This window comes from Urocampus carinirostris, chromosome 17, assembly GCF_059441175.1.
Source record: "Urocampus carinirostris isolate Australia breed hairy pipefish chromosome 17, RoL_Ucar_1.0, whole genome shotgun sequence".
Taxonomy (NCBI): domain Eukaryota; kingdom Metazoa; phylum Chordata; class Actinopteri; order Syngnathiformes; family Syngnathidae; genus Urocampus; species Urocampus carinirostris.
The window spans coordinates 17304980-17324178 of NC_142365.1; the positions used below are offsets into that span (position 1 = coordinate 17304980).

The window sequence follows — 19199 nt, forward strand, 5'->3', positions numbered from 1 at the left end:
ATGTGATTGGTTTAATGCTTAAATATGAAAGCACACATCTGGAAGCAGCGCAACCAGGGGAAACGCAATAAAAGGAAGCTGACAGACAATTATGAATTATTTATCAAGTATTAGTGGACAAATTCTAACTAACACTACATGATTCAGATATTTTAAGGCCAGAAGTCAAGGCCTTGCCGGACCACCACTGGTGTCTAGATACGCTGCCTGTAAGGTTTTCTATATTGTATGTCCGCCCATCCATCCATCCATCCATCCATTATCTGTATCGCTTATCCTCAGTCGGGCCGCAGGCATGCTGGAACCCAACCCAGCCATCTTCGGGCAATGAGCAGGGGACACCCTGAACTGTTTGCCAGCCAGTTGCAATTGTCCGTCTATGTGTGGGCAATTATTGTGGGTATTTGAGCCCAAAATGGGCATTTAACAAAGGCGGTGTTTTTACTCACAAGAGCCTACATGTTTTCAGTGGGACGACACCTTGACATATCTGGATTATGTTCTTTGGTGCCCACACAAGAAAAAACATTTGTTTTGGTTAAATGTGCTTTTAAAATCGCAAAGATCTGCACATAAGTGAAACTGCTGAAATTGATCTTAACATGATGCTTGCAAAATGATTGGCGTCATTGTTTTTTTAGTTAACTTAAGGCGGCAGTTTCTCCATTTTCATGTTATTTCTTAATTCTGCAGTTGTAAGTTTTTGTCCAATTTCTAAAGAGAGGCAAGTAAAAGGAAACCAGTTCACGATAAAACTTGCGCGACATAAACATGTCAAATGCATACTTGTCAACTTACAAGTTTTCTCCTTATCTTATGGTTTTGTTGGTTTGTCAGACCCCTTAACCACTAGGGCTGTAAGGGCACCATTAACTGTGGTGTGTCTTAGGCAAGTACAGCCTGGTGGCACCCATCCCTCTCCAGGCCAACATTATTTCCACACGGTCTCGAACCGGGGACCTTTAGGCGAATGTGCTAACATATAATTTGATATTGTGTATGCCTTTTAACAAGTGTTTTTGTTTTCGTTTTGTTGGATGAATATTGTCTTGCCCATTCATCTCGAACCCGGATTGTCTAAATCACTGGTTACAGATGTCGTCGTAAATTACTAATATTGTCGTATTCTACATAGTCTGTACTGCTGCAAGTAAATTGGTGCCGCATTGTGTTTTTAAGATTTAAGTTTGCTTGATAGGGGGGGAATGCAATCATTAATAAGGGGAGCAATTGGCTCATGGTTGACAGGTATGCTAATGTCCATTTCCAGATCAAGCTTTATGTTCTGCCACCAGAAGTCAAGCATTATCGAAGCCAGAATGTTTGTAGCGTGTCCTAAAAATAGACTACATGAGAGTATAGCATGCTGGGCAAATGTCTGCTCTGTAAAATGTCCACAAAGGCCTACCGGTGTTTGCAAGAGTGGGCTCCATTACAGTGAGAGGAGAGCAGGATTGCTTTTGCTACAAGGAGGAAAAGATGTGTGCAATGTGTTGCAATTGGTGCAAGGGAAGCACGGAAAGTTTTTTTTTTTTTTTGGGGGGGGGGGCTTTCTCTGCATCTTGAATGAGCGAGAGTGTGAGAAGATTCTATTTAAAAGTAAAATGAGGTGGAATTTCGTTGTGCAGTACCACGGAGTGCACCTTTCATATAAACAGGATGGCTTCAATGAGGTTTTTTTTTCATCCCTCAATTCCCAACCGAATCTTCAATAGGGAAGGAGAAGACACAGTGCCCTGCAAGAGTATTGGCCCCAATAACTTTTGGACATATTGTCGTATTTCAGACTTCAAACCTATAGATAAAACTCTTTCTCTCCTAAGAATCAAGATTATGTGAGACAAAATCATGAAGAATGCATTTTTTTAACATTTTAATCTGTGCTAACTAGAAAAATTGAAAGTAAGCATTGCAAAAATATCTACCCCCTTTGAGTTAACGACCCTTTTTTGCTGAAATCACAGCCACAAGTCTCTTAGTGTTTTTGTATTTAATTTTTGCACATCCTGAAACAGAAATATTTGAAGAAAAGCAACCACAAGGTATGATGCTGCCAACACCATGTTTGACAGTAGGGATAGTGTTTTTAGGGATATGTGGGGTGTTACTCTTACGCCTAACGTATCACTTTGCATTCAGCCCAAAAAGTTCAATTTTGGTCTTATCTGACCGAAACATTGCACCTTATTTATAGTGTTATTGGTGGCAAGTGGTATTCTTTCAGAAAGAGCTTTCTTCTAGCCACTCTTCCAATAAGGGCAGATCTATGCAAAATACGGCTGATAGTTGTCTTATAGACAGATCGTCCCATCTCAGCTATGTATACCTGCAGGTCATCCAATGTCATAAAGGACTTTTAGGTTGCTTCTCTGATTAGTTTTCTCCTCTTTTGGGCTGAAGGTTTAGATGTTTTAAGTGATTTTATGCACTTTCTATTTTGATATTATTACTTGCACAGTGCTCCTGGAGATGTGTTAATTTTGAAAAATATTTCATCCTATTCCTGCTTTGAACTTTTTAACAACTTTATCTGCTTGGTGTGTTTTTTGGTCCACAATATACTGTTTGTTCTTCAGTGTCTCATTTCACAGATCTTTGAGCCCATAACAGAGCAGGTGCATTTAACCTTAATGAGACTCAATGAGACTAAAGAGATTTAATGACATTGTTAGGCATTTAGGTTGAATCACTTCGAAGTGATCAGGGAACTTCTGGAATCAGTTGGCTGAACTGAGAAAACAGGTGGCCAATATTTTTGCAACACCTACTTTTCAGTTTTTTCGTTGTAAATCGTAAATAAAATGTTGAAATAATGTGGTTCGACTTTTCAATTGTGTCACAGATGTTTTTGATTCATTTAAAATATGTTGAGTTTTTTAGCTTTAAGTTTGAATGAAAAATGACTCACAGTTTTTACTTTTGCTAGGCACTGTACTTTTTTTAACACAAGTCCTTTGGAGGTAAATCGTTGAACAAGCAAAAGCCCGTTTACCGTGTTTGTATGATCGTTAAGATCATTTATTTCACGGATATTTTCCTTTGCAGAAAATTGACGACGCTGCCTCTGCCGGGGAAAAAAACATCATAAAAACAGTCATAAAATTGGGAGAAAAAATACAAAATAAAACGATGCATCAACATAAAAATGGATCCAAAAGGACCCTTATCAACCCTGACGCGGCATCCGAGAATTTTGTTATTTTGACGAGACCCGGGGCGTTAACATGACGAGTTTCCTTCGCTAACGTGTCATGCCATTCCTGGCTCGGGGCTCAGCGATTCATTTTCATCATTTCACTCAGGCAAATTTAACAGAGCGTGAAAGAAATGGCCTTCAAATGTCAGATGGCAAATTCAGACTTCATATCTGGCCGTAAATCTCAGCGGCTGAGAGAATTGCGCACACTTGTCTCATTTACACTTTTGATCCATCAGCATTGTTTTTTTTCTGATTTTTATACATATTTGCCTGGTATGTGCGTGTCAAATCAGCATTGAACAGGGTTCGTACAAGTGCTTGAAATCCTTGAAAATGCTTACATTTGAGGGAAATACTTGTAAATGCTGGAAATTGTTGCCAGGTTTCTCAACAAGTCTGCTTAAAAATGACGCCAACACTGCTCTTAGGTGGCTTCGTTTTGCCAATGCATTTCTTCCACCCCCGTGATTAATGGCAGCTGTCATTAGTTTGTATGCAATTGTCCTATGAAGCGCTAAACAGGCCACGATGAAATGTTTATTAGTGCAAGGAATACGTATCAATTATGGGCCATGCAAAAGTTTCCCAATCATGAATTGCAATGAGAACTTCCTGCAACTGAAAATGTAAGCTATATATTACTGTCGATTTTACCCAACACCTATTTGGGAACAAATTTGTCTTAAAAATATTTCCACAAATATTGTTCAGATCCAGAAATATATCCCCAATTTATTCAAAGTCTAAAAATCATATGTTGGCACTTATGCAAGATTAAAAATTGCATTTCGCATATGTATTTGTGGCTCTGCCAAATACATGATTCACCTTGGATTTTTTTTCTTTCAATGTACTATAGAAATTGTGAATTTGGCTTTGAAAGTTCTTTAAAAGTGCTTATCGTTGGCATTGGAGAACGCGTATGAACCCTGAGTGTAGCGTCGCTTATTTTGTCATGGCCGCGGTGCTGATCAAAGGAACTTCATTGACTCTGTGCCCACTTAAATGTGAAAATCCACAAATGCTGAAGTGTGTTGCAGTGCAGCTCCACAGTCTTGCCAGCGCCATCTAATATTTATAAAACAGCCTGTTCAATTTACTGCTTTCTGTCCATCAAACTGATTTTTGTTATTCTAGGCTTGCTTTTGGAGGGAAGGGAATATGTCTTTTCACACCTTCCTTGGGTCGTGACACATTGCATTTTCTTTCACGACAAAGAAATATCGGCTTTTTCATCCCCTAACAATCTTTCTTTTTCTCTCTCCCCAAAACAAAATCACCTGATGAAATATTGTATTTGTGGGGGTTTTTTTCTCCCTTAGATTTGATTTGTTGACAAAATTGATCAAAGTCACGTTACTATTTTAAACATTTTGTAGTTTTTCTGTAACAGCAACAAAAAGGTTCTAAAATTCCGGCTTAACTTAACTTAAATTTGATGGTCTGATAGTGGTCACATTTTGTGGCCTTCGAGCCTGTTCATCTGTCACTTAGTACATGGTTTATATGGATGCTTGAAATCTGTAAAAATGCTTGGATTTTAATGTTTTTTTCAAGAATTTAAGGTGCCTGTATTTTGGGTGAAGTGATTGTAAATGATTGAAATTGTTGCGTGTTTCTAAACCATTCTGCTTAAAAATGATGCAGACACTGCTCGCTGGTGCCATCTACCCTCATGATTAACGGCAGCCGGCATAAGATTGTGCGGCATTGTCATATGAAACATCACCACCCCATTCAGGTGATGCCCAAAAAGACAGGCGCTACACATAAAAAAGGCACTATAAAATGTGTATTAGTGAAAAGATTATGTATCAATTATTAACAATTATTCACATAGCTTTTGTAATGGGACTAATTTCCTGCAACTGAAAATGTAAGCTACCTATTACTCATCATCCTAATTTTTACCCAACACCTATATGGGAAGCGATCTGTCTCTAACAAATGTACTGCCTTGAAAAAGTATTCGCCCCTTTTCAGATTTCTGTGGGTTTTTTCTATATTTATAACTCACAAGGTTTCAGATCATCAAACTGATTTTTTGATTAAACAGAGCTCCGGAAAAAGTCACAAAGCCAATTTCAAGGCTGGAGGGCTCCATCAAATCATTGCCGGAGACATGATCCACAAACAGGGATAAAAACGGGGGACAGTGGCAAACCTTCGCAGAAGGTTTGACCAACTAAGACTACTCCAAGAGTGCGATGGCGGCTCATCCTGAAGGTTACTAAAGAACCTTGAAAAACCTCCAAGGAACTGCAGGCCTCACTGGCCTCAGTTAAAGTCAGTGTTTATGACTCCACCATAAGAACGACACTGGCCAAAAATGGCATCCATGGGAGAGTTCCATACCTCTCAACCTCCACGGCTCCATGCCCATACAAACTGTCGTATTTTCCCGTACAAAATACAAAATAATTGTACACCATATTTTTATTTTATTTTTTTTCGGAATGATGCATGATGGGAAAATCCCAGGCGGAAGACGCATGCACACAGTAGCATCAAACCGCTCGCTTCGTTTGCAACGAAAAAAAACGATACCGAGATAGAGGCTACCGCGGCGAACTCCTTTGACTTGATTGATTTGCCGTTTCGTGATAGTCGGTGTATACCGGATGGTACCCATCATTGACAAATTTGCCTTTTTATGTACAGATTTCCTTGTATGTCCTACTCGTCTTAAAATGCATAAAAACCGTACTTTGTACGCCAAAACCGTACAGGTTGACAGGTATGGAGTTCCCACGCAAAAAGCAGTACTTTCACAGAAGAACACATTTGCTTAGGAGCATCTTGATTATCTTCAAGACTTTTGGAGAAACAATCTGTGGATTGATGCCTCAAAAATTAAACTTTTGGGAGGTGTGCAGCTGTAAGAATGGCACAGCTTTCATGTATATAACATAATGACAACAGTAAAGCATCGTGGTGGCAGAGTGATGGTCTGAGGCTGTTTTGCTACTTTAGGCCAGGACAACTTGCTGTGGTTGACGGAATACTTAATTCTGGTGTTTACCAGAAAATCCTGAAGCAAAACGTCCGGCCATAAGTCCCTGCTCTCAAACTCAAGTCCTTTTAGATCATGCAGCTGGACAACAATCCGGAATATACAAGCAAGTCCACCTCTGAATGGCTCAAAAAAAACATCATAAAGGTTCTGGAATGAACAGGTCAAAGACCGGATTTAAATCTAATTGAGATTCTGTGGTGTGACCTTAAAGGGGCAGTTCATGTTAGAAAGCCATGCATTATGGCAGATTTGAAACAATTTTGCAAAGAAGAGTGGGCCAAAACAACATTTTGGGCCCCACAACATTTTGAAAGACTACACCAATGATCATAAATGCTTGATTTCTGTTTTTACTGCCAAAGGTGGCCCAAATCACTATTATGTTCAGAGGGAAATGACTTTTTCACACAGTGCCAGAAGGGCTTTTTTTTCTTTTTGTGCCTTAAAAAAATTGAATTAACATTTCAAAAACTGCATTAAGTGTTCCCTGGGGTTGCTCTGTGTGATATTAAAATTAGTTTGATGGTCTGAAACCTTTGCAAGTAATAAATGTGCAAAAAACACAGAAATCAGCAAGGGAGCAGTTTTTCACCGCACTGTATATTCACGCTTAACTAAAGATTTATATTTCATTCGTGTGTCGTAATAAAAGCACACGTGAGATTAAAAATGCTATATGTAAATTTCAGATATATTTGTGGCTCTGAAAAATACTTGATTCACATGGGATTTCTTCTTTTAATGGGACTGAAGAAATTGAAACGTTTGCTTTGAAAGACATTCAAAATTGCTTGAATTTGTCCGTGAAAGAGGTGTACTAATCCTGTTTGTAGACGGCCATGAAGAAAAGTGATGCCGTAGGCATGTTTCCATTTTACATGCACAATAATGCTACAAGCTGCCGTAGATATGGAGTGAACGCAACGATCTTGGCCATCCATCCTTTCTTCAATCGCACTTATCCTATGCATACATAAGAGTTTATTCCAATTGATGGTGGAGATAGCTCGTCATTTATGGTGGAGTTGTTGTGACAACAAGCAATAACTTTGGCGGGCTGCGCTTTCCAGAGCTGAGATTGATTTGCCACTAAGCGTTCCATGCGAGTGACTGGCCATCTCTCCGGATTTACGACTTCAATAAGCGAGACTGTAAACGCACGTCTTCCGCAAATCAATTGGATGGTTTTTACAAGGGGGAAAATAAATGGAAGACTTTGTTCTGGACTGACTGATGAACTGGTGTTGACCTTGAGGATATTGAAATGGGGCCCTTGCTTTCTTGGGAGGAAAGGGAAAAATTCACAAAGAGTTGTGCGAGTCAACGTTTCAAGAGAGGAAAACATTTTTTTTTCAAAGAAGTGCTGCGAGCTTATCCCAGCCTACTTTGAGTTTGGAGTACATGGTGGCGCCTACCACTGAAACAGTGCAAGCATGACCGTTCAGTTGCAATTGAGCTGGTCACAACAGAACAAGTCAAGTCATATTTATTTGTACAGCCTTTAACCACAAAAGGTTAGGGCTGCATAGACCACCATTGCAACAACCCCTGATATGAAACTTTTCATGGGCGTGTGTGCTCTGCCCAGCCCTCTTTGCCTTATTTACTCACGGCTGTCCTACCATTAGTTCCACCGATAAAGTCATGAAACCCGCAGACAACACTACAGTGATGGGTCTCATCTCAGGCAACAATTAGACCAATAAAGAGAAGAGATACACCAGCTCACATTGAGAAGACCAAGGACGTCATTGTGAACTTCAGGAGGTCGAGATAGACCAAATATGCCCGCCCTCCCACCTTTTGTATAACATCAATTTCCTCAGCCACCACATCACATCAGACCTCTCCTGGTGTACCAACACTTGCCGTCTGGTGAAGAAGCTCAGCAAAGAAAATTCAGGAAATCTAAACGGGCTGGTCTCTTCCATTGGCCCCTCCTTAAATTTTGCAGAACAACAATCGAGAGCATCCACTGCCTCAACGTATCCGCGTAGTATGGAAGCTGCAAGGCACAAGGGGGGGGGAAACTACTGGCACAGGTGGTTAGGAATGGAAGAGGTAGAGGCCGGCCCTTTCCTGACTTGGAATCTATATATGCAGGCCGAGTCACTAAAGGACAAAAGGCCATTACCATGGATCCCAGCCAGCCGAGCCAGAGACTCTTTGTGCTGCTTCAATCAGGAAAGCGGTACAGGAACATCGCCGCAGACTGAGAGACAGTTCAAGTTCCTTAGACCACTCCAAACCACCACCCCCATAACTGCAGGACTAGAACTTATTGGCTGTGAGCCACAACATAACCCACTTTACTACTGTGCTGCACTTTGATGTACTGTACATATACAACACAGATTATATGTATTTAGAATTTCCCCTTTTATCTTTATACATACATACTGTACATACATCGATGCATACATATTTTACATACATACTGTACATACATATACATAGAGACAGAGATTTGATTATATCCTGTACATTGGCGTTGCAAAGAAAATTCCCATTGGCATTTTATGATAATGGAATTAGACAATCTGGAGTCTTGGATGAGGATAAGGAGAAACTCAGAATGAGAAAAATTAACATACACTGAGCAGGGATTGACATGAAGTAATCCCACTTCCAGATGTACATACTGTGGTGGATTTTGCAAGGGCATCAACAGACAATACACAGGCAACATTAACTTTAACTTTAATAACCATGCAATACGTCCAATTGACAGCAATGGTCCTGACTCAAAATCTCAACTGATGCTTAGTCAGATTGTTTGCATAAGGACTATTACCTGACTGTAAACATATGTATTGTGGTGCATTTTTGACAAGCTACATTTTAAGGGTCAGATAAAACATGGTGGTCATTTTCTAGAGTTGGTCTTCCTTTTTTTGCTGTTATTGTAAGAGTCATTCATCCAATGACTATTATGGCTGAAATGAAACCTAAGTGTAATGTCGGCACTTACTGCGCAATTGCCCCAGCAGGAACGCAAGAATAATTCAAAAGCAGTGAAAAAAGAGTCAATTTGTTACATAGAAAGGAGGCCAGAGCAGATTACATTCAGTCCAAGAAAGGAAGGAATAAAGCTCGCTCACTGTAACTCATGTCGCGGACTTCGGGCTGAAAATCCGTGATATTAATTAAGATTAGCGGGTGGGGGCAACCTTCTTTTTTAATTTAATTCAAAGCAATGTTATAACTCAGGAAGTATCGTGGGTATCAAGCAACCACTTTTCAATAAGTGTTTCTGGCAGAATGATGGTTCATTGATCATTACCGATTAAGTAGTGTTGAAATCTGTGAACCAAAACGCACCATGCTGTAACAATGTTTGAGTTACACATTTTTACTATTAATGTGTTAAAGTACCCATTCTAGAGAAAAGTAACTAAGTTCCAGGAATGAGTTACCTTGTAATACAATACTCCCAACACTAATACGTAGCAACATCATTAGTGGGCTCTCTACTCGCCCAAAAAATATCATAATAATGAAATGTTGATTATATTTTGTCCATCAATACTTATTAAATGATTTAAGATTGTCTGTCAACTTCTCTCCATTGCAAATCTCCTGGTTGCGCTGCTTCCAGATGTGTGCTTTCATATTCCAGCATTTAATTAATCACATTTCTGGCAGTACTTGTTGCCAGGGTCAGAAATCTACCTGAAGGCCTTCACAATCAGTTCTGCTGGCCCTGAAGCATAACATAAGTGTGTATAAAGTTGTTGGTTTAGTCAATCATATTTCGAGTAGGCGTCTGAAAGGGGGCTTTGAGCTATGTTACCGGTTTTACAAACAGTGACTGGCTTGGTGGCTAGGGGACAGTAATCTACCAAAGTGTTAGCGCCAACAGCCGTTTAAGCAAATCATGTGGTTGTGTTGACTGGTTTCAAAAGACAGGTGCGGGGTAAATCACCTAGAACACCTTCCCCTACTCCCTGTCGCTCAGTCTGAGCACCCTGAGTGGATCGCGTTCAGGGGTTGGTGCCGCTATTGGATCCAGATAACCCGGCACGTGGCGGGGGCCAGAATGCACAATCATGTCCCCCCCACCCGAGTCCTCACATATAGAGTTCACTTTCAAGAGCCAGTTTTATCGCGAACAACACATCACTAATTCAATATCAAGCTGAAGGCTGAGTTGTAAGATCCACAGCACGCCACCTTTGCAACTGTGCACCACATTAGCAATTTCTAAAAGTCCAGAATGACGTCTTGGATGTTGGCGACCGAGCCTGAAATTTTTTTCTTTTTTTTTTGCAGCTGGGACGACGTACATCTTCGGGAAGGGCGGGGCCCTTATCACCTTCACGTGGGCCCCCAACGAGCGTCCCAGCACCCGCGCCGACCGGCTGGCGTTGGGCTTCAGCAGCCTGCAGAAGGACGCCATCCTGGTGCGCGTGGAAAGCACCCAAGGCCTCGGAGATTACCTGCAGCTGCACGTCGTAAGTCATTCCGCTTTAGCGGATTTTCTTCTGTTACCGATACCACTTGCTACTTCACACTCCGGTTTTCGTTGGTTCACTCCTTCACAGGAAAAAAAATCAATTAAAAAACAGATTGAGTAAAAATACACCGAACTGATCCTTCCCGCACCACAAGGAACCATTCAGTGAGCCAAGATTTATGCCGATTGGCCACCATCTCTTGAGATCTCCGATGCTTATTGGCCAAATTATATCATAGCATCTTACATATTGTACTGTGGGCGTACACCTGTTCTGCCTTCCTAGTGCATCTCAATGAGAAGAATTTGTGTCCTGCGCCCCTCGTCATGTCGCCTAAACCATGCACCTGCTGAACCGTTTGTTTTCTCTCACTCTCTCTCACTCTCTTCCAAAAATAAAACGGACTAATTTAAAATATGTGCTGTTCACCTTTAAAATCTAACCCTTGGCTATTTGTACTCTCTTTCTCTCTCTTCCCCTCTCTTTCTCTCTCCTTCTAAGTCGATAAGCTTTAATGAAGACGTTGCCAAAAAAGAAACAAAAACCTAGACTGACTTTAGATACATACTGTTAACCGTTTCCTATTTGTTCTTATTTTCTCTCTCTCTCTCTCTCTCTCTCTCTCTCTCTCTCTCTCTCTCTCTCTCTCTCTCTCTCTCTCTCTCTCTCTCTCTCTCTCTCTTTCTCTCTGTCTCTCTCTCTCTATGTATATATATATATATATATATATATATATATATATATATATATATATATATAAATTTATCTAAACCTATCTATCTATCTAATTTGAATCCATCTATCTTTCTTATCTAAAGTACTTTATAAATGTGTTTGTGTTTTTATGTGACTTATAGGCTCCGATTTCTGTAAAGATTCACTCTGTTGTTATTTAGGCCAAGACGAGTGAGCTAGGTTTGGCGTCAAGGATCCCCCAATAAGTACCAACAGAATCGATAAACATTTGCTTTCGCAGAGTTTGCTTTCCTGGGGTCCTTTTGGCTCTCTGGCGGCCAAATTTGGTACTGCAGCTCCCCAACATTGACCACTCTATTCGACCCAATCCAATCATCTGTCAGAACCAATACCTTAAATGGTGCAATTCAGTGGCAGGCCGTGTATTTCACTCTTAGGCCTTTAGTAGTGCTATGTCTGAATTAATACTATCCTCAAAACTATTTTCTGGATAAAAGACATTTACTGCAGCAACAGCTGTGACACATATGCAAAAGAGCATCAATAATAACCGTATGAAATTGTAACATTACTTAACAAAAATAATTTTTATTTGTGCACAAAATCCATCCTCCATGCTTTCCTCAAAAAAATTAAATTGCTTTGTCGGATAGATTATCCGTGTGTTTCAGTCTCATAAATAAGTTATTTTCTCTCTCCATCGAAGCTTATGCTGAAATTCGAGCCTGCCCTGTCCTTTTCTGTAATAGGTTTTTATTTGATGTAGGGCTAAAAATGTCCATTCGACAAGATCAGCTGACAAGGGAATACTGTAGTTTTCTACACATTTTTGTTGTGATATTTCTTGTTTCTTGTCTCGATCTTCCCCTAGCAAACATATGAGAAATTGTCAATGTTACACTTGGCCCTCTAGAATGCACTAGAAGGCTCCGCTTACGCGAAATTCTATTGTCTAAAGCAACAGCTTCGTCAGCACTTATTTTATGCCTCTGGCCTGTAGAACTGATTGTAAAGAGCGCCAGGCAAATTTCTGACCCTGGCAACAAGTAATGACTGAAATGTGATTGGTTAAATGCTTGTACATGAAAGCACTCATCTGGAAACAGCACAACCAGGGAATTGCAATGAATGGAAGCAGACAGGCAATATTAATTTAGTTTTTATGGACAAAATATAATTAACATCACATGGTTCATATAGTGCAGCGCGGCGGCACAGTGGTTAGCGCGTGTGCGGCACAGTTCTGAGGTCATGAGATCGAACCTTCCTGTGTGGAGTTTCCATGTTCTCCCCGTGCTTGCGTGGGTTTCTTCTGGGCACTTGGTTTCCTCCCACATTCCAAAAAAACATGCATGTCAGTTTAATTTCCCGGTCCAAATTGTCCCTAGGTGTGAATGAGCGAGTGAGTTGTCTGTCTCTGTGTGTGCCCTGCAACTGGCTGGCAACCAGTTCAGGGTGTCCCCTGCCCATTGCCCGAAGATAGCTGGGATGGGCTCCAGCACCCCCGCGACCCTAATGGGGATAAGCGGTGCAGATAATGGATCGATGGAATATTCATATACTTTTTAGGCCAGCAGAAAAGGCCTTGAGGGCCCTGACAATCGACCACTGATGCAATTGTTTCTTATCCACACATTGAAACCAGCCACGTGTCGCAAAGCCAATAAATTGAAGGAGGGGAAAAACTGACCATGGAGAATCGGCAGCAAACCCTAAATGCAACATCTTTTAGCCGCCTTACTTTGTGATTAAGGGCTATACAAATAAACATGACTTGACATGACTTGCTAGTCAACTCGGCCAAATAGGCGCTGCCCATCCCTGCGGGCAACACACGTTCACGCCCTGCGATTGTCAGTGCCATGTTCTGCGCTCAAATTGGCCCATCCATCACGGCTAATAGCGAGCAGAAGGCAAGTGCTGAGGCGACAGGAAATCCGTGTCAAGGACTCGAATCGTGCCAAAAAGACGGCCGCTTTGCAGCAAGCAGGACGATGAGCGGACGGGATCAAGAAAATGGAGACTGAAAGAGCAGTTCCGGGGAGTAACAGGATACGTGTAACAATGTTACGTAATTAGAATACAAAAAAATGTAATTGTGTTCCATTGCAGTTACAGAAAAATCGTGATCATATTACAGGCAGTTTCAATACAGATGGGCTTTGCATGATTACATTTATTTTAAAAGTATATTTACATAAACCTAATGCCCTGATAGATGAATAGTATTATCCTTTCAATCACAGACACTCGAGAGATTACGAACAACGTGCGCGAGCCGTCTCTATTGTGTAGATTGTATGGATGGCCAACTCATCTACCGCTGCATTTTTCTTCTTTTTTTGGTATTTTATTTCTCCTTCAATGTAGCAGTCATTTCACGAACTGCTTATGTGTCTATGTATTTGGCACTCGACAGCGCAGAGAACCATACCATATATTTTAAGACAAAACTCAGCAAAACCACCAAACCCGCTCTTCAGACAAAATCTAATTCGTCAGCACATTTTTATTTCACTGTGACACATTAGATGAGTTAATGAAATTTATGAAATCAGAATAATGTCAGAGCCTGTGTTCATATCAGCAAATATACCACGCATCTGTGGATCCAGGATCGGACTCTTCAAACATCAGCAGACTCACAATTAAAAGAAGATGGTCATCATCGTATCGATGGACAACCCCAAGCATACCACTTTAAACTCGTCTCCTTCCCACGGTTATTTAAGATCTATGAGGCTTAATTTGACCTTCAGTTTTTCGTAAATAATGGTTTCCAAACAAGGTGTAAGCACAGTTCTTTTGTAAAAATGTCACAAAATACTGCAAACGAGGATAGTGACGTATTTACCTGCGGTGCAGACATTGCTGGGCAAAGAGAAATGTGCTCTGCGCATGGTTCCGCCCACCCCTACTGCTCACCCAAGCATGGTTTGCTGGCATTTATATCTGTTTACAATTTTTCTGTGCGTTTTCATCATAAAGTATTCCAACAGTGAATCTAAAATGTTTTATGAGCTTCCATATAAAGGATTATGTTGCAACGCACTGCCAAAACGGGGTTGTGTGACACCTTAACTTTTAACTCTCGTGGGAAGTATGCTGTTCATATACTGGATTGAACCACTTTATTATTGGTGGTAGTTTAGCTATGCTGTCTTACTGTGAGTTAATAGGTGCCGTTGTGTTTGTAAAATTTATTATTGCTACTAAGGGGAATTGCAATCATTAATAAGGGAAGCAATTGACTGAGTTTGAGAGATATGCAGATCTATTTGCTCAATCCAAGTGTACGACTTCTTATTTTACGGGAACGATGGTCAAATTAAATATTACAAGATTGAAAATATACTCAGAACGGGCTAAATCACTGCTTCTCAACTGGTCTTACTTGATCCCACCATTTCACCTTAAAGACAAGCTGCGGACCAAAACAAGAACACATTTCCACTTCTCAAATGTATCCAATAAAAAGATTTTGCGTTTTGAAGCAGAGCTAGTATAATATATTCACCTTTTTTTTCTTTCAAAAAAAAAACAAAATGACCAGCAAAACCAAAACGACTTCAAGTACTGTATCGTATATACTTGCATACAGGTCTACATCACATATGAGCCACCAAACTGCTTTAAAATAGCCGCATACTGACAGATATTTAAAATATTAATAAAGCACGTACCTAAACATTAATAATTATGTAGTTAATAAAAAAAATGTATTAAAAAGATTAAAATATAACATTTTTGAACCAATTTCTATACCTTTCCTCAGTGCTTCAATAGCAGACACGAATACACCATTTTCATATATTGCAATGGTGGTCCTTCTTTGGATTAATATTTGATGTCACTCTTTTCCCCTTTTCCGTCCTCCTACCACAAACTTTCTTGGGACCCATTATTATGGGCAGAAATAATAAAACGAGGGCAGCACAGCGGAGCAGTGGTTAGCGCATGTGCGGCACAGTTCTAAGGTCATGAGATCGAACCCTACTGTGTGGAATTTGCATGTTTTTCCCATGCTTGCGTGGGTTTCCTCCGGGAACTCTGGTTTCCTCCCACATTCCAAAAACCTGCATGTCAGGTCAATTGGCCGATCCAAATTGTCCCTACGTTCTAATGAGCGAGTGAGTTGTCTGTCTCCATGTGCCCTGCATCTGGCTGGCAACCAGTTCAGGGTGTTCCCTGCACACTGCCCGAAGATAGCTGGGATGGGCTTCAGCACCCCCTCTACCCTATTGAGGATAAACGGTGCCGATAATGGATGGATGGACAATAAAATGAGATGTGGTCTCTCTTAAACCTGCCGATAGAGAATAGATTGAGCAATGGATTATCAGCATCTACTGTGAATGACCGGCTGTTTATGATTCTATTTTGCATTATTTTGCAGAGGAAAAGGCCTGCGACCCACTGAAAACAGGTCTGCTACACACTTTTGGGTCACGACCCACCAGTTGAGAAACACTGAGCTGAATAAACTATTTGTAAGACAAAACAAGCAAGGAAAATGTAGTTGTCATTTGGCCCCACAGACGATCATTTGGGATTTAACCGAAAAGGGCTCGAAATGGTTTTTTTTCTGAGATCAAATCTCTCTTTCCACAGCTACATTCAGGGTTTACATCTTGTAAGTGTCTTTTTTTTTTGGGTCGCAGCTCCCGACTTGCCACCGTGTTCAAACACTTTGACGCGTTGACACATTATTAAACGCTTCGACAGCCTAGCAAGCGAAAAAATGCTCTGCAACAACCGATGCCGTGCAGTTGGCGGATCCCTTTTCTTTGTCACGGTCGATTCAGTCAAAGCCTTTTGATTGGCACAAACACTTGGAACAGGCGGGAATTTTTGATTTTTTGCTCATCGGTTTCCTCAGGGTTCGTATTGGTGCTTGAAATACCTAAAATGCTTAGATTTTAATGTGTTTACAAGGATTGAAAAAGTGCTAGAATTTCTGGTGACGTGCTTGTAAATGCTTGATATTGGTTCCATGTGTCCAGTAGACTAGGCAGAAAGCAGGCGTTGATCCTCTGGGCTATGTTGATTACTCATTACTTAAATACATGTGATATAGTTGAGCATGGAAACAACCGATTCAATGGCAAATCGGGTTGCCCGTTTGTAGCCAGGAAAACGCATCGTCACGAACGCTAAGGAAACTCGCCTAAGCAGGAAGCAGATGTGGCGCAATTTTCCATCCAGCATCTCTTAGAGACCGCTTCAAACACCGAGTGAGCCGATCAATGTCTTTGCAAAAAAACACCTCTGCCGAGTTTAGCTTGGCCGGTACTTAAAGGTCTTTTAGCGCTCGTTTTGTAATCTGAGGAAATGTTTCGGTGGACTCCATTACAGCCGCAAATAAATGTGGTTGAGCTGACATTTTGACAAACCATATGCAAGGATGATCACATTGACCTTTTGCACAAAAAGCCATCAACGCCATCAGGAACGTGATGTGGTTGCTCCACAAATTAGCGCCACCTTGTGGACAGAAGTGGGTGGTAACAGTGGAAGACTGCTGCCAGAATTAAAAGAAAGCCGCCATTCTCTCTCATAATCATCGACAAGCTTGTATGCAAGCTGAAATAATCATATCATAATGCAGTGGCGTGCCGTAAAATTTACAGTTGGGCCTTCACTACGGTCTGATTTAGTGATGTGCCTTTAGTTTGCGAACACAGACTGGGAGGTCGCTGGTTCGCGCCTCGACCGAGACATACCTAATTGGTATAATGGCGGCGCCCTCTGGCTGCGGCTGCACCGACTCGCTACAACGGGTCAGGTGTATCGACATTTCGTTCTGTGTACATTGTTACAAAGAATGACAATACAAAGGAAATTATTATTATTATTATTATTATTTAAATATGTTGAGTGTAAGATGCCAGTAAATGTGTGAAGCAAAAAAATCCAACAGTGTTCTCTTATTAAATTTAGCCTGCACCCCATTTATTTAAGAAGACATGACGGCTGCACAGTCATAACACTGTGCCATATTTTTACCCAGAAAATAATTATCCTCTAAAATTCGTATGATAAGACCTGCGATGTCATTGGCCCGCTTCCCACTGATAACATTTTCAAATCTGAAGAAGCGCCCCTGACGTAACGCACAACCAGTGCGAGCTGAATTCCGTTATTCGCGTCTCATCCACCAGAACAGCAATAGCTGTTGATTACGTCGTTTGGTATTCTGCCCGACGCCCCACTAAACACTTTATTAGTGGACAGATGATAACGTAAATCCGTGTTTTTCTCAGCAATGAGAGAAAAGAAGACTCGTGTTTTGGAATTCAGCACTTTCATCAGGTCTCTGATATGAAACTTCCCTCTTTGCCAGAAAATTGTCACAGTTCTAAGATTTCCCTGTTGTTTTCACCTTTTCGTTGCCGAGCTCTGTTTCCCTGCGCAATTGCCTAACCAAGTGTACATCACATAGTTCGTGGGTTGAAAAAGGCTGAAAAAGCATTTGGCTTTCTCTTCTGGTAATCTGTGGTGACTGCAATAGGCACTCAAAAATCCAAAACCTATTTCCTTCAAAATACTTGATCGAAAAATGCTACAAATATTTGCCGCCTGTCAACAAGACTTTGGTTTGGAACCGTAGATTTATTTCTTTTGTGACAAAACACACCTGATAGACACCATTCCAGCTCTCGCAAACACATGATATTCTTGGGACATAATATTCTTTGCACCATCATTTTTTTTACCTTGGCTTGCAGTCGGAGTGCACAAGACATCAGTGCCCTACGATGGCTATCTTGGGAAGCAGATTTGACCTCTATACAAGGTCATTAGCGACAAGAAAACTCCAGAGGGAGGGATGGCGGGGTTGATCCGGCAAAAGAGAAATAGTAGATGATATCAGGAGGAATGTTGCACGCGTTACTGAAAACTAGTAATTACCGTAGAGACAGTTACTAGTTACCTCATAGATAGAGGACCTCTTAATCCCTTAATGTTCCTGTAAAATTAGCCTAAAAGACGTACCAAAAGTAAATTGAATAATGTTTTGAACCATTTGGAGAATATGAAAGATTTTGGCTTTTTTTGAAAGGTAAGACTCTGAGGTTTTGTCCTAAACTGTAATAATCACTACAAGTGCTACTAACATCGAGTAATCTGAGTTGGAACACACAGAAAAAGAAGGTTTTTATTCTCACCTGAGTTTTTTTTTTGCAATTAAATTCCTGCAGATGAGTGTAGCATTGGCATTATAGCTGGAAAACAAGTGACACCATAGCTTGAAGCCTTACCTGGTGCCTTGTCAAATTTGATCACAATCTGAAAAACTAAACATTGTATTTTACACATTTTTCCAAGGGTAGGTTTAGGCATTAAAAAAAAAAGAGAAAACATGCACACCAAACTGTAGAAGCACTGACCCCTTCGTATTCTGGCTTGTGCGATGTTGACAGCTTGTAAATTAACACGCACTTCCTACCATTCTCTCCTGGTGACACACGATATAATATGCACATTTATATATACACGAGCGGGAAAATATCATAATATCAGTAGGGAGAAATTCAGTGCTCTCGTACTCTGTGATTATATTTGTAGGTAAACATAAACACGCCCGCCCACGTTCAACAATGTGTCCTGTGGAGTGTGATGCTCCATGATCTGCTTTCAAAAAGAAACGCACTATGTGCACTATGTTGTAACGACAGGTGAGTTACAAAATGTCATTAATAACGATAGTAGTGGGCAGAGAGGGCCTGCAAGGGCGCAACATAACAAGTCATTTTATGTTAATTATATTTTTTTACTACTGCTACTTGTTATTTAATGATTGATGCGGCTTTGTGTGCTGTGCCTAAAT

At 40.7% G+C, this 19199-nt stretch overlaps 1 protein-coding gene across 5 annotated transcripts in view; it reads left to right on the forward strand.

Moving 5' to 3' along the window:
- Positions 1 to 19199, forward strand: part of LOC148349381 (neurexin-2-like) — a 202700-nt gene that overhangs the window by 166724 nt on the left and 16777 nt on the right. For all 5 annotated transcript variants that reach the window (XM_088321652.1, XM_088321656.1, XM_088321655.1 and 2 more), the window contains one exon: positions 10488 to 10669. In XM_088321652.1, coding sequence (XP_088177778.1) covers positions 10488 to 10669 — 182 coding nt within the window. The remainder of the gene's footprint in view (positions 1 to 10487; positions 10670 to 19199) is intronic.